This window comes from Macaca mulatta, chromosome 12 (assembly GCF_049350105.2).
Source record: "Macaca mulatta isolate MMU2019108-1 chromosome 12, T2T-MMU8v2.0, whole genome shotgun sequence".
Taxonomy (NCBI): Eukaryota; Metazoa; Chordata; class Mammalia; order Primates; family Cercopithecidae; genus Macaca; species Macaca mulatta.
In genome coordinates this window covers 71,007,091-71,021,340 of record NC_133417.1, presented here as the reverse complement: position 1 = coordinate 71,021,340, position 14,250 = coordinate 71,007,091, and the positions used below count along the sequence as shown (strand labels likewise).

At 34.6% G+C, this 14,250-nt stretch overlaps 1 protein-coding gene across 2 annotated transcripts in view; it reads left to right on the top strand.

Moving 5' to 3' along the window:
* Positions 1-3,420: 3,420 nt before the first annotated feature.
* Positions 3,421-14,250, top strand: part of SCN1A (sodium voltage-gated channel alpha subunit 1) — a 97,293-nt gene continuing 86,463 nt past the window's right edge. For both annotated transcript variants that reach the window (XM_028830800.2, XM_028830795.2), the window contains exon 1: positions 3,421-3,713. In XM_028830800.2, the coding sequence (XP_028686633.1) occupies positions 3,450-3,713 (264 nt within the window). In that variant the 5' untranslated portion in view covers positions 3,421-3,449. The remainder of the gene's footprint in view (positions 3,714-14,250) is intronic.

Here is a 14,250-nt window from a genome sequence, read left to right as displayed (position 1 = left end):
ATCACCAGAAATACTCCAGAACTCAAATATGAAGATGAGACATTTCCAAGAAAAACAGAGAAGTAAAAAGTTATCAACAAATTTAGAGTCAACTAGGTTTTCTCCAATATTATCTTCTAGTAGATTTTTAGTTCTGCATTTTACATTTAGATTTGTGATCCATTTTGAATTAATTTTTGTGAAAGGTGTAAGGTCTGTATGTCTAGGTTCTTTTTTTTTTTTTTTTTTTTTTTGCATTTGGATGTCTAGTTATTCCAGCAATACTTGTTGAAAAGACTATCTTTTCTTCATTTTATTACCTTGCTTCTTTATTAAAGATCAGTGGGCTATAATTATGTGGGCCTTCTTCCACACTCACTATCCTATTTCATTGATCCATTTATCTGCTCTTTTGTCAGTACCACACTGTATTGATTACTGCAGCTTTATAGTAAGTCTTAAAGTTGGGTTAGTGTCAGTCCTCCAACATTGTTCTTCTTCAACATTGTGTTGGCTCTTTCGGGTTCTTTTGCCTCTCCATATAAACTTTAAAATCAGTTTATCAATATCCACAAAATAACTGCTGGGATTTTGACAGAGATTGAATTAAACCTTTAGTTCAAGTTGGGAAGAACTGGTGTCTTTGATATATTGAATACTCCTATCCAAAGACATGGACTATCTCTGCGTTTATTTAGTTATTCTTTGATCTCTACCTCACTCCATATAGAAAATAAATTCCAAATAGATAAAATATTTAAACTTATAACATTAAACCATCAAAATACTAAAAATACAAGAAGAAAAGGTGATATATATGCATGTATGTGTATGTATATATTTTATATCCTTTTTCCTACCCCTTACTGCCCATCCCTCTGGATGCCTTTCTAAGCATTATGCAGTATCCAGAAGCCAAATAAGAATTAGATAATCACATAAAAATTTTAACATTTTTAATTAAATCATTTAAAATCTGTAGCACAAAACACCATAAAGTCAAAAAACATATATTTTTAAAAAGACCACACATCAAAAAATCAAGTGGCTAATATTTTGTCTTAAAAATGCTATAGATTGAAAAAATAAAAGGAAAAAATGGGCTGTTCCTTAAATAAGCAGTTGCAGGAAAGAAAATAAAAAATAATTCTTAAGTATAAGAAAAATATGTTCCACTTTTCTCATAGTAAGACAAATGCAAATTGAAATTATAATATGCTCTCATCTTTGTCCCTGTCAGGCTGGAAATATCAAAAATATGGTAACACATTATATTGGTGAAGATGAATAGGCACTCTGTTACATTGCTATCAGGAGAATAAGTTCATACAAACTCCATAGAGAGTAGTTTTGCAGTAACTATCATAATTAAATATTCATTCTTTGCAAAGCCAAGTCTACCTTTAAAAATTAATTTTATAAATATATCCACATTTATTTGAAAGTATGTGTGTAAAAATGTATTACTTGCAACTTTATTCAATATTAGCTAAAGATTGGAAACAACCCAAATACATTCAGGGAATTGGTTAAATAAATTATGGCACATAACATGCAATGGAAACCCAAGTAGCCAGTAATAGGTATGAGTCAAATCTATAAAAATTAAGACAAATGAACTCTAATATACATTTTAAGTAAAAAACGCTGGTGTAAAACAGTTTGTATAATAAGATTCCATTTGTATATGTATTTTACAATAGAATATGTATACATACACTCATGTTCTAGCACATACCTATTACATACCTGGAAAAATATATGGAAGATAGGTAGCAGTGGTTGCCTCTAGGAAGGGGAATTGGGCCTGGGAAAACAAGGTAAAAAGGAGACATTATACTGCATTTTCTTGTAGATGTTTGCATTTATATCATTTACATATATTTTCTATCAAAAAGCTAGTTAAAAACAAAAATTATATATATACATCAGAATATTTTATTTCTCTTTTGACAAAAGTTACTATATTTGTTATCCTTAAACTTTTATTTGCAAAAAATAAATGTTAGTATTTTCCTGATGCCTTATAGGGGAACCAGAGTTTGTAGACAGAACATTCAGTCTTCATTGATTAACAGGCAACCTATTCTTGCAGGTACTAAATAACTGCAGGTAAAGTTGTAAGAACCTCTGAAAACTTCACTTAATAGACTAAGGGTACATATTTAAACTTGAGTCCTCCCTTCTTCTGATCATCCACTCTGAAAAATATGGTTTTAAACCTCACAGCAATGAGAATCTCCTTGAAATTTGAGGTCTCTGTCCCTCACAAAATAATTATGACTGCAATTTTCTTATTGCAGTTTATATACACCAAAGCTGTAATTAACTGTACCATAGCTTGCTGACCTTAATGAGTTAATGCAGTCTCCAAATAAAATTCATGGCCAAGTGGCAGCTTAGGCTCTGGAATGTTTTGGCGCGGTAATATCTGTGAAATCTGAGCTCATATTAAATATGCCTTAAAACAATACATCTGGGATTTGGCGTCTGGAATCAGATCAGGTCTGACTCTGCTGTATGAGGTTGATGGTTTTGCCTCAGGCCTTCATAATATGGTTAGCACTATAGGACTATAGAATCAGCAAGAATTTCATTATTGCTCCAGTGAAGAAAAACACTTCAGTTTCTATTGAGTTTATGGCACCCTGACTTCTTTCTGATCATTTTTCTTGAAACAGGAGAATCCTGCTGTCTCCTGCACTTACAGCTATCTTCTTCCACCCCCACCTCCATCTAGTAATTTCTTTGCAGCCTAGCTTTTCTCTCCTTCTTACTCACATAAATGACATTTGTCCAACCGTGGACTGTCTTTATCTTTATATGTTCAAGTAAGCCAACCATGCATGGCTAATGAAGTGAACAGGACATAGTTCCAGTTATCTCAAATCTTAGAAGAGGTTAAAGCCCCGTCAGGACAGCAGTAACTATTTGATTGGTCATTAAGGTTGGTCACTGCAAACTATCCTGGCTAGCTTGGCCAGGAATCACTTGTCAGACCTAGAGGGTTAGATTTTATGTCCTCTCAGAAACAATTCCTTTTCCCCTCATCCTTGTTAAATGAGCTATCCTTTGTCTTTATAGGCACAGTCTCCATCTTCTCGGTGTGTCACAGACTGAATAACTCATTAGGACATGGTGGTAATTAGCCTAATGTACTTTGATTAAGGCCATATTTGAACCACTTTTAAAACTCATGGCACAGTTCCTGTATCAGTAAAACACAATAATTAATAAATATGGGATGCTTAACTAAACTCAACACAGAAACCATTTGTGTTAAAAAATTTTTCTTTAGAAATCACCTTTCAATTTAAGGAGAAAGCAAAATTTAAATCCTCTAGCTCCTGTTTCATGACAAGAATTTATGTTAACATCTCTTAGTCCTCTCTTTAAAATATCTGTATTCCTTTCATTTTAGGAATTTCATATGCAGAATAAATGGTAATTAAAATGTGCAGGATGACAAGATGGAGCAAACAGTGCTTGTACCACCAGGACCTGACAGCTTCAACTTCTTCACCAGAGAATCTCTTGCGGCTATTGAAAGACGCATTGCAGAAGAAAAGGCTAAGAATCCCAAACCAGACAAAAAAGATGACGACGAAAATGGCCCAAAGCCAAATAGTGACTTGGAAGCTGGAAAGAACCTTCCATTTATTTATGGAGACATTCCTCCAGAGATGGTGTCAGAGCCCCTGGAGGACCTGGACCCCTACTATATCAATAAGAAAGTGAGTGTTTTTTATCAGGCGTATTTTGCTGCTAATTGCCTGCTTCATTCCTTGGACTGTTGTAGCACCAACACATGCTGAATTAGCACAAAATCTTAAGTATCCTTCTGTTTAAGAAATGAAACACATTTGTGGGTGGTTTATGCATATACATGAGAAATGAATTGATTATATCATAACACACGGAACTGTCCCAAATGCACCATGACAAATAAAAAGAGGCCGGGTGTGGTGGCTCAAGCCTGTAATCCCAGCACTTTAAGGGGCTGAGGCAGGTGGATCATGAGGTCAGGAAATTCAGACCATCCTGGTCAACATGGTGAAACCCCTTCTCTACTAAAATACAAAAACTTAGCTGGGCGTGGTGGCACGCGCCTGTTATCCCAGCCACTCGGGAGGCTGAGGCAGGGGAATCGCTTGTTGAACAGCGAAGGCGGAGGTTGCAGTGAGCCGAGGTGGCGCCACTACACTACAGCCTGGAGACAGAACAAGACTCTGTCAAAAAAAAAAAAAAAGAAAAGAAATGAAAACAAGGAAGGAAGGAAGGAAGGAAGGAAGGAAGGAAGGAAGGAAGGAAGGAAGGAAGGAAGGAAGGGAGGGAGGGAGGGAGGGAGGGAGGGAGGGAATGGGCAGCTAATTTAATAAATTGACAGATTCTCTCCACAAATTAGATTTACTGTACAATTTTTTGTACTTTCTGTACTTGGAAATACTTGGAAATCTCAAAATCATGAGTTATAAAGACTACGGAAAATATGAATACTAATTTTTCATGCAAACAAATTTGATGCCACAAGGGTTTGAAATTCCTATGTCATGTTATAAACAACAAATCAATTAATTTCCTGAAGAAATTTTTTTACCTGTAAATTAACATTTTTACATAAACTAGAATTTTACAAGTTATTTAATATTTTGGTATTAATGTATTAATATTAGCAAGAATAACAAAAATGTCATAACCTGAAAAACCTATAAACAATATTTGAATGCGTGCTTTTTTTATATCCATGCTTGAAATGAATACCTTATATTAAGCATCCAACCGTTCATTATGACTGTCGTTTCAGCAAACCAAAAAGAAAAGCATAAAAAGTTTTAAAAAGATTATTGCATTGATTTTAAATTAAATGTATGACGTTAGGTGATTTGTAATATTTTCTTCTTTTTCACCTGACACAATGCATTTGTGACTCTTAGTGGAAAGACAGGGCACAAAGATTGTAATTAAATAATTTTTTTTGTTGGACCTGGACCTTAAAATGCCCCCTAAACTTTTAGGTACTGTTTCTGGCCCAGTTCTGTGTGAAGTTAGTCCTTGTCAAATGCATGCAAAAGTTTGGCATTTGTAATATGTGAATTTGAGGCAGTTTTATAAATCACTTCTGATTGACAGCTACAGTTTCAGAGGCAAGAGCTTCACAAAAGGTTGACTAGCCTTAGGTTCAGATTTTTTTTAACTTTTCAGGATATAATCAGTTTAAGTATAATATATTTTCCCTTTTTAAAAACTGGTCTATTCATTTTACAGTAGAGGAAGGAATGGATCATTTTCCATGTATTTCATTTTCTTCTAACTTTGCTTTTGAACACCATATTGTCAAATCTTAGTTAGTAAGAGATTATTAATCTCTTAACTGCCATTTAAGTTATAAGAAAAGTTGCACTTTATTATTTAATCAGCTCTTTGGAAATTAATATATCTGAAAAGCCAAAGTCCAAATTAAGCAAACTACGAGAACTTTATTTGCATAAGAAAAGTAAAAATGCAGATAATCCAATTGCTTAAACATTTTAATTCATTTAAAATGACTTCAGTATTGAAGTGAAGACTCTGATGTGTTCCAGGCAGAAATTCATTCACAGCGTAGAGTGTACTACTGTGTTTATAGCCATTGGATACTTCCAGTTTATTCAGAGGCTGCTCTTGGGATGTGTTAGTGGTCTCCATCCTCAACAGACCTTTCGCTACCCCTAGACACCCCGTCCTCACCTCTTTGGTGGCAATCACTATCTAAAAGTTATTAAAGCCACCCAGCATCTATCCCTTAATCAAACAGGGAAGAAATTTAGTATCTCTGCTCCTAGGCTGGGTCTTTATTTGTAAAACAAAAAATGAATGTTTTGAGAAAGACCAAATTAATGCATGTTGACAAAGGTAGACATTCTTCATCTGGAAACCAGAACATCCAATCAATCTTTTTTTTTTTTAATTAAAGAACTTTCAGACTGATAAAAGTGATTGTCTCGAGGGGATGCCTCCAAATAAAATGGTCCATAATTGGTCTATAATGAATTATATATAGCAAAGGATATAAAGACAGATGTAAATCAAAATCGTGCAAACATTTTCAAAATACTCAAAAGAAACATCTTAAAACTGAGGGTGAAAGGCCAACTCTGATGAAGTGACAGCCAGATTCTTGTGTTGAGGAAACCCTTATAAACTTTGTTAGGCTCACATCTAAACTTGCTCTTAACATCTTCTGTCCTTATCTTCAAATGCACATGGTATGAGGAAAGAAAAGCATTTTGGCATTTTGGAACAAATCAGTGTGCAAGTAGAACAACCTGATAAGAGAAATATTGTTATCAGGAAAGTGTTTTCCCCAAGGTAAGGTATATTCATGGCTTTTACATTGAGCTGACACCAAGCAAATCTTCAAATGTAAGTCATTCAACAGCAATGCACATCAAGCTTTTTGCAGGGCTGAAATCCTTAAAAACTAACATGGTGTGCTTAGAACACATGATGGAGTTATGTGTTTGAAATTTTCTTCTTTTGTGTTTTGATGTCTTAAGACTTTTATAAGTTGCCTGTATGCTTTTTTCTGTCTTTAATTTTCTTTTCTAATTGGATTATTTCAGTATAGAAGAATATTCTTAAACTCTGAATTAATTTGCTCTAAGTAAAGTTGGAATGCTTAGCAAAATCTGAACCTTTTTAAAAAATGAATACTTCTTTCAATATTCAAAGACTAATTTTATTTTAGTGACTGGGTTACCAGAGATTGGCTGGGTGATCTTCATTAAAACAATGCAGTACATATATACAGTACCCTTGACACAGCTAAATGGTCAAATAGTGGAAATGTCACCAGGGAAAATGTTTATTAGGATGAGATTTTCCACTAATGCTGGTATTGGGGGTGTGGATTAGGTTGGCCTGAGTAAAATGGTATATGCAGTTAGACTAGTGATTTCCTTAAAGTTGGACTCTAGTACAATAGTTAATGTGTCTTTGCATCAGTATACAAAGACTCTGGTTTTTTTCTCAACAATATAGAATAAACAAAACAAGCCAACTGTAAAAATATTTACAGAATCAATTCCTTATGTTATATTTTACATTAAAGTGCAGTAGTGTACATGCAAAGAATTTTTGTGAATAAAAACAACACAACCACCACACTGAAGCTCTCTGTAATCTTTTACACAGGCAATGTCAGTGAGCTTATAAAAATGTCACTGCTGAGGGTGTATTTTCCAATGGCATATGCCCACATATTTTTATCCTCTTTGTCCCAGTTTAAGATGTACAAATTATATAATGTTCAAATATTCTACTAAAATTGTTGAAGTAGTTTAATCCATGTTCAGTAATATTGTAGTAGTAACTAAAGAAATAGTAGCAACCATCTCATGAACATTCCTGATGCATAGAAGCGTTAGAAGGTTTTTAGATCCTCAGATGTTTTAAGCCTTCATAATTCCAGGTTAAAAACTCAGGGGAAAAAATGCTATCATAATACGGTGACAGTATTTTTCATATCATGTTAGCTCTGACTTAGTGATCTTTAGAACATGATTCCACATTGGGTTCCCTTTGTTTGTTTATTTACTTTAGCTGTGTAGCAAGGCACATTTTAGCTTGTGAACACACCTTTTTTTCCCTCATGGAACTTTTTTTCACAGTTTCCTTTCATAGCTTGGGCTGATTTTGTACCATTTGGCTCTACATTCAAATTCTTTACCCATTCTTTATTACAGAAAATGTCTTTCTTCTCATGTTCTTGTTAAAATTACAGATGACTCATTATTATCATGGAAGAAAATATCATTTTAACAATGTGACAGTTTACTGGAAATAGAATGAGATATTTTAGATCTGTAGTAAAAATGGATGTTTGTTAATTATGAAGTGCAGAAATGTATTCATTTTTAAACAGTCTTATGGATCATTTCAAAGTAACTTATTCTCTCTTTCTGTCAGCTGTTCTAAAAAGATGCACACTCTCTTTTTGTTGGGCTGCATGAGAAGTCATATATGAATTTGTGATTTCAAATTCATGTTTGGTATATGACTGCCATGGGAGTTTTTAGTTGTTAAACTGGGTGGAGAGAGTTTGTTTTGTTTTTAATTGAGATGATGGAGTTTTCCTTGCAAAAGTAATTAATGGGAAATCAGAAAAGTGGATGATTATTAAAAACTTATAATTCCATGAATTGTCATATGGGCAGTCCCCAGTGTGTAGTTGTTCTTTACTTATCATCAGCTCCTCTAAAACTTCAAGTCACCCAGATTCTCCCTTACATCCACAACCCTGTAGTTGACTTCCCAATCTTTCTCCTCCCTATGCACTGCTTCTTCCTTGTGCTTCTTTTTCCTTTGTCACCTCCCTGTCTCTGTCTCAGAAACAGTCCCAGGATGGTGATGTTGATAAATAAAATGATGGTTGGCATTTTTAGAGTATCTGCCATATCAATAGGAGATCCTTCAATTGAAAGTGACCAAAACCCAACAGAAACAACTTTTGGGGAAAAATAAAGGAAATGTGTCTAGCGAATCTGGTTTTAATATCAAAACACCCAGGACCTCAAACGATATCATGAGGGTAGTCCTTTTTCATGGTTACCTCTGCTTTCAACTATGCTGGCTTCATTTACAGGCTGGCTCTTCCCCAAATGGCAGAAATAGCCACCAGTGGTGCTAAACTAACATCCTACAGCCTTGTAACTACTATCTTCTGCTCACTAAAACAAGAAAGAAAAAAGAAAAAAGGCTCACGTTTTCTTCAAAAGCTCTAGCAGTTGTCCTAGAATTGATTCTAGTTAGGTCACATGGCCTCCTCTGAAACACTCACTTTGGTCAGTGGTATGTGATGGTCTCCTTGGTATGGGATGGTCTCTGTCACATACTAACATGTGTTGCCAAGGGGTGGGTCAGCTCCACCAAGCAACATGGGAAGACAGTGGGGCTGAGGTTTACTCCAAAAGGAAGAGAAGAGGAACTGTTAGAAAAGGTGTCCTAAGTGGACAAAAAAAAGAAGAAGAAGAAAGCTATGTACTCTACATGCTATATATAATATCAGTACAATTACTGTTCTTTTTAAATCCACAGATTCTTTCAAGATAGCTCTTGTCTTTATTTAAATATAATGAAACTGAGGTTAAATAACTTGCCTAAGATCACAAAACTATTAAGTAACAGAGACTAGTTTTAAAACTAGACCAATGGGTTTCCATGGCCCATTGTCATGCTGGTTTGGATTTGCAGTCATAGCACTAACGACAGCAGTGGAAAAAAGAGAATTCAGTGATAGAATCTAAATAAGTCTATAGCTGTTCTTCCTGTTTCCTACTCATGCCATTTTGCAAGATGTGATTCTTGTCTCCTAGGCTAGCAGTATTTCCCAGACCCTTACTGGTCATTTCACCATTTGGCCATTTCCTGCCTTTGTAAAAACTAAAATCTTAGACACTCAGTAACCTAGATTAGCTTCTAAAATAATTAGAATTTTTTTTCACACTAAATTCCAGTAGGGTGATAAGCATCTATTTTCAAAGAGCATCAATTCAGGAAATTTAAATTGTGTGCCTCTATAAGGAAATGGCATTTAAATTGGGATCTGAAGGTTAAAAAAGAGGAGGGAGAGGAGAATCTTCCAAGGAAAGAGAACAGCATAGAATAAGACATATAATCAAGCTGACCTGTAATAGGTAAGAAGAGAATAAGGTGAGGTTGGGGAGGTAGACCTGGGGCTAGATAAAGAGGATCTTTCAGTACATCTTAAAGAGCTTGAAGGTTATCTTCAAAGCAAAATGAATTCCCAACAAGTATTTGGGTACAGGAGTAACATGGTCCACTTTACAGTGTTAAAAATCACTCAACTTCTCTATGGAGAAATTTAGGAGTTTTATGTTTGATCTAGCATTTTGACCATGGAGATGGAGAATAATGGATAGAATCGGAATTGGTTTTGGAGGTGTTTAGGTGTCAGACAGAAGGAAGGTGATGGCCTCGTTTTCTTAGGTAGGAAGTTTGAGAAGAAAGATATTGAACCTGAAAATTCCAATACTAAAATTGGCCATGCTTGGAGAAACAGAAATGTTCTTATATGTGTACATTTAAGAGTTAGAATACAGATCCTTATATTTTTATTGACACTTTAGAATTCACAAGGGCATTGACATGTTTTATTTCACTTCATCCTCAAAACAGTCCTGAGATTGGTATTAGTATAATCTTCTCCACTGAGATGGAGAAATTGAGGGGAATAGTTTGCTCATAGTCCTCACACAGCAAGCTTGTAATCAAACTGGGCTCAAATGTGTTCTTTCCAGTCAAAGAGAAATTAACTGACCATATAATAGCGTATCAGACCCATGGTATGTACATTCTGATGATATAGGGCTGAAAAATGTTTCAGCTCCAGATTTTATTCTTTTCCCTTATGGTTATAGTTTCTTCTCTCTGCTGGAGAAGAGGTTGAGGGCTCTGCAGCTTTGGCTGACAAAAGCCTAGTTAGGCACTTTCTAGCGATGCACCTTCTGCAGAGTTATCTCCTCCAACGGCCCCAACCCTCCCCCATCCCACCCAGCTAAAGCTTAGGAACAAGCAATTTTACAGATTCTTCTCTAGGTACAAATTCTTCTCTTTTGTGTGAGCTTATGGCAACAATGTTTAAAAACTGACTATGAGGCATGGAGTTCACAGACATGTTTTGTTAAACTAACAAAATTACTTATAATTTTGAATTATTTTCTAGCATTTATAAATCAGAAAATCTTTCACACACACATAAAATTATACATCTAAGGATTTCTCTTGAAATATCAGTTCAGGCATCACTGTCTTATATGTCTAAAACTGGCAGGTACCTACTGTCACTTAGCCTCTGTGGGCATTTTAGTTTGTCATCTGTGACTTAAGGACCACATCTGTCATTAGGTGAAGGCTATATATTAAAGCTTGGTGGCACACAGGTAGGCAAGTGACACAGATTGTTGTTTAGTCTGATTATCCCTGGTTGAAAGGAAAAAATTGAATGAGACTAGGAGATGAAAAAATATTAAATATGGCATACTCTTTTCAGAGTCAGATAGAAAGCCTGCAAGAAAACTTTTCATCTCCCAGTGAGCCAGAAAAGGAAGAAAATCTTGGCTCGAACTCACAGGCTATAATAAATGTTAAGGGAAGTAGGTGAGACCATTTAAAGTCCTTGGGAAAAAAATGATATACCATGGAATTGGCCCAGCATAAGAAATGTTCCCAGAGATATGTATTATACTAATGGAATCTCCTGACCATCTACGCTGCTCTTCACACCCAAAACTTTGAAGCATCTCTCCTCTTGCAACATGGCTCTAACTCTGCCCCTTCATGCTGGAACCACTTCCCAAGCCAGCAGCTTAGAGCTATGAAAAAGTTAATAGCACTTCTGGGTAGGAGCTAGAGCCAGATAATTTTTCTGGTCTGACTTCCAGGGCTATTTCAAGGAAAGAAACTATCTTTTTCAGAGTAGCACTTTCTTACACATAGTGATAAAGTTTTGCAGTGCCATTAATTCAGAATTGTACTTCATTAACAGTTTGATAGATTTGTGGATCTAGAGATATATGTGTATCTGCGAGAATATTCACGGATACACATATATTCACACATATATATTCACATTTCCAAACAATTGACTTCCAAATGCATTTTTGGAACACAGCTCATGTACAAGTTGGAAATTACCTGTTTTAAACTTTGAAGCTAAAGGATAAATTTAACCAACCAGTAGTACATTCTACATTTTGTGTGTTGTTCATCATCGTAGCTCACCTTCCTGTGTTATTTCTTGTCTTTGCCAGTAGATTTACTTCAAGAGTAGGAAAGTGCAATAAATTTGGAGTCAGTCCTATTAATTGGCAATGTTTCAATAATGTTTAGATGAAACACAAAGTTAGAGCTTATGTTTGACCTATGTACTTTGAAGAATATGGCACCTAGATTGAAATAAAAGTTAAGGTAATGGCTATATTTAAATGAGAAAAAGAAACTGGAAAAGCATGGCTTGTTAAATTCAATGTCTGTCATGGGAAAAAATTGTAAACAAATCACTTTCTCTAAGCCCAGAAACAAGAAAAGATTACTAGATAATAACAAATATAGTTTCATAAATAGCAATTTCTACCAAATCATTATAACATAATTATTTTCTTAGTAACTATTCAGTTAGATCAAGGGGCAAAATTTCAATCCACATGTACAACATAATCATTGATATTTGGGCAATGGTTTGTGATTTTTTATAACCATTAGGTAACAAAAACAGATTAAGAGCCCTGCTATGACAGAATCATCTGGATTACTTATTTAAAGTATAAAAACTAGGTATCAAAATCTGACCAACTAAATTGGAATCGCTTCAAGTCTGTGAGCTAAGTACATTTATTCTGTTTTCAAGTGAGGTAACTGAGTCACAGAATGTTAAGAAACCTGTTGAGGATCACACTGCTAGAAGGCAGCAAAGTTAGCTTTTGAACCAGAAATCTAATTTCAGAGTTTCCACTCTTAAGATAAAACAAATCACACTTATATTTTTGTAATGTTGCTTCCCAGATTATTAAACTGTTAATCACCAGAGTTATTACCAATTTTTCTATATAACTTACTTCTTGCTTTTTCTTTAAAACCAGAAATTATTTTTACATGGCAAGGATTGCTGAAGAAGGTATGAGCTTGCTGAACAATGGATGGTTTCAGTTTAGGGCTGTGCTGCCCAATACAGCGGAGATTAATTAGCCTTGTGTAGCTACTGAGTACTTGAAATATGTAAGTGTGACTCCAAATTTCAAAGACCTCAGAGATAGTAAAAAATATATATAATACCTCAAAAATTTTTTATATCTATTTCATTCCCAAATGATAATAATTCAGATATGTTGGGTTAAAATTCATTTCACCTGCTTTGTTTTTCTTTTAATGTGGCTCTCAGGAAATTTAAAATCATACCTGTAGCTCAGATTTGTAGCTTACATTATATTTCTGTTGGAAAGTGCTGGTCAAGGTAAACCTTCATCAATTCTTCTATATTCTATTAAAACAAATAGTTGAGAATCTCCTAGTTTATAAATGTCTTGGTGTCATAACCTACGTATCTTTGTTTTCTCTTTAGACTGTAGCACAGGGCATTGCAAATATTGTACTAAACAGTTAATATGTGTATTTTGAATTGAAATCAATTGAAATTAACAATTGGACCTAAACTAGGTCCCTGCTCATTTCTGGATGTCTGCAATGCTCATACATAATTACCAACTTATTGTATATATGCTCAATAACTTTGGTACCTGTATATGAAGACATAAGTGACAAGGTACAACAACCCCTATTGTATGAATGTTACATTCCTGCAAATAAGTCCGTAAAGTGATTTTTCGTATATAAAATCTAGTTGCTACCTCAGTCACAATGCCATACTTCAAAATTTGTTTTGAAACAGAAAATTATCCACGTGTTAAAATGATGTTATTAATTTCTAACAGTTCTATTTCTTTGTAGAACTGCAATTAAAGCATTTGTTTTGGCCCTATAACAAATGAACTGAAGGACAAATATTAAGAATAATCATAGGTGTGACTGAATTGTACTAAACCACAAAGTCTTGCCGCTTGTAAGTGGAGCCAGTCATGTCAATGTTCCTATGAACCTTGGGCAGTAAAGATAGGTTTGTTTCCAGCTAGATGCTACTGTATAAACCTTTTCTCTTCCACCATCAACTTTGAACTGTTTCTTTTTTATTCAAATGACTTAATGGAATAAAAATTTTCCTGATAAGTTGTATTAATGAAATCTTTGTTGAACTAATTAGATTTAAAGGATGCTAAGATACTTCACTATAATAAGCTAACCAATACATTATTTTAAAAAGTTTTTAAAAAGTCACCCAATTTAATAGTTCATAAATCTTGATTAGCTTAAAGCTGCATAATATTTGTTTATACAGTTTAAGGTACAGCAATATCTTAGCTAGTCTTTGAACTCTTCCCTCTTGGAGCCCTTTCTTATATGTATAGCAGGGAAGGCAAATATCTATATATTTGAAAACTCTAGAGCTACTTATTGGTTGTAAGTAAACAATATTTCCTTCAGACTCTTCCCTCCCTTCAATATCATCAATACCACTAGTGGGAGAAAGTTGTATCTGAGAGTCCTTGGAAACAAGTATCCTTTTATTAATTCTTAACACTTATAAACTGAATGATTGGCTTCTTGGCTGTATAAGCAATTACAAGGAGGTAAGATACAGACAGTTGAGGAAATAGACAT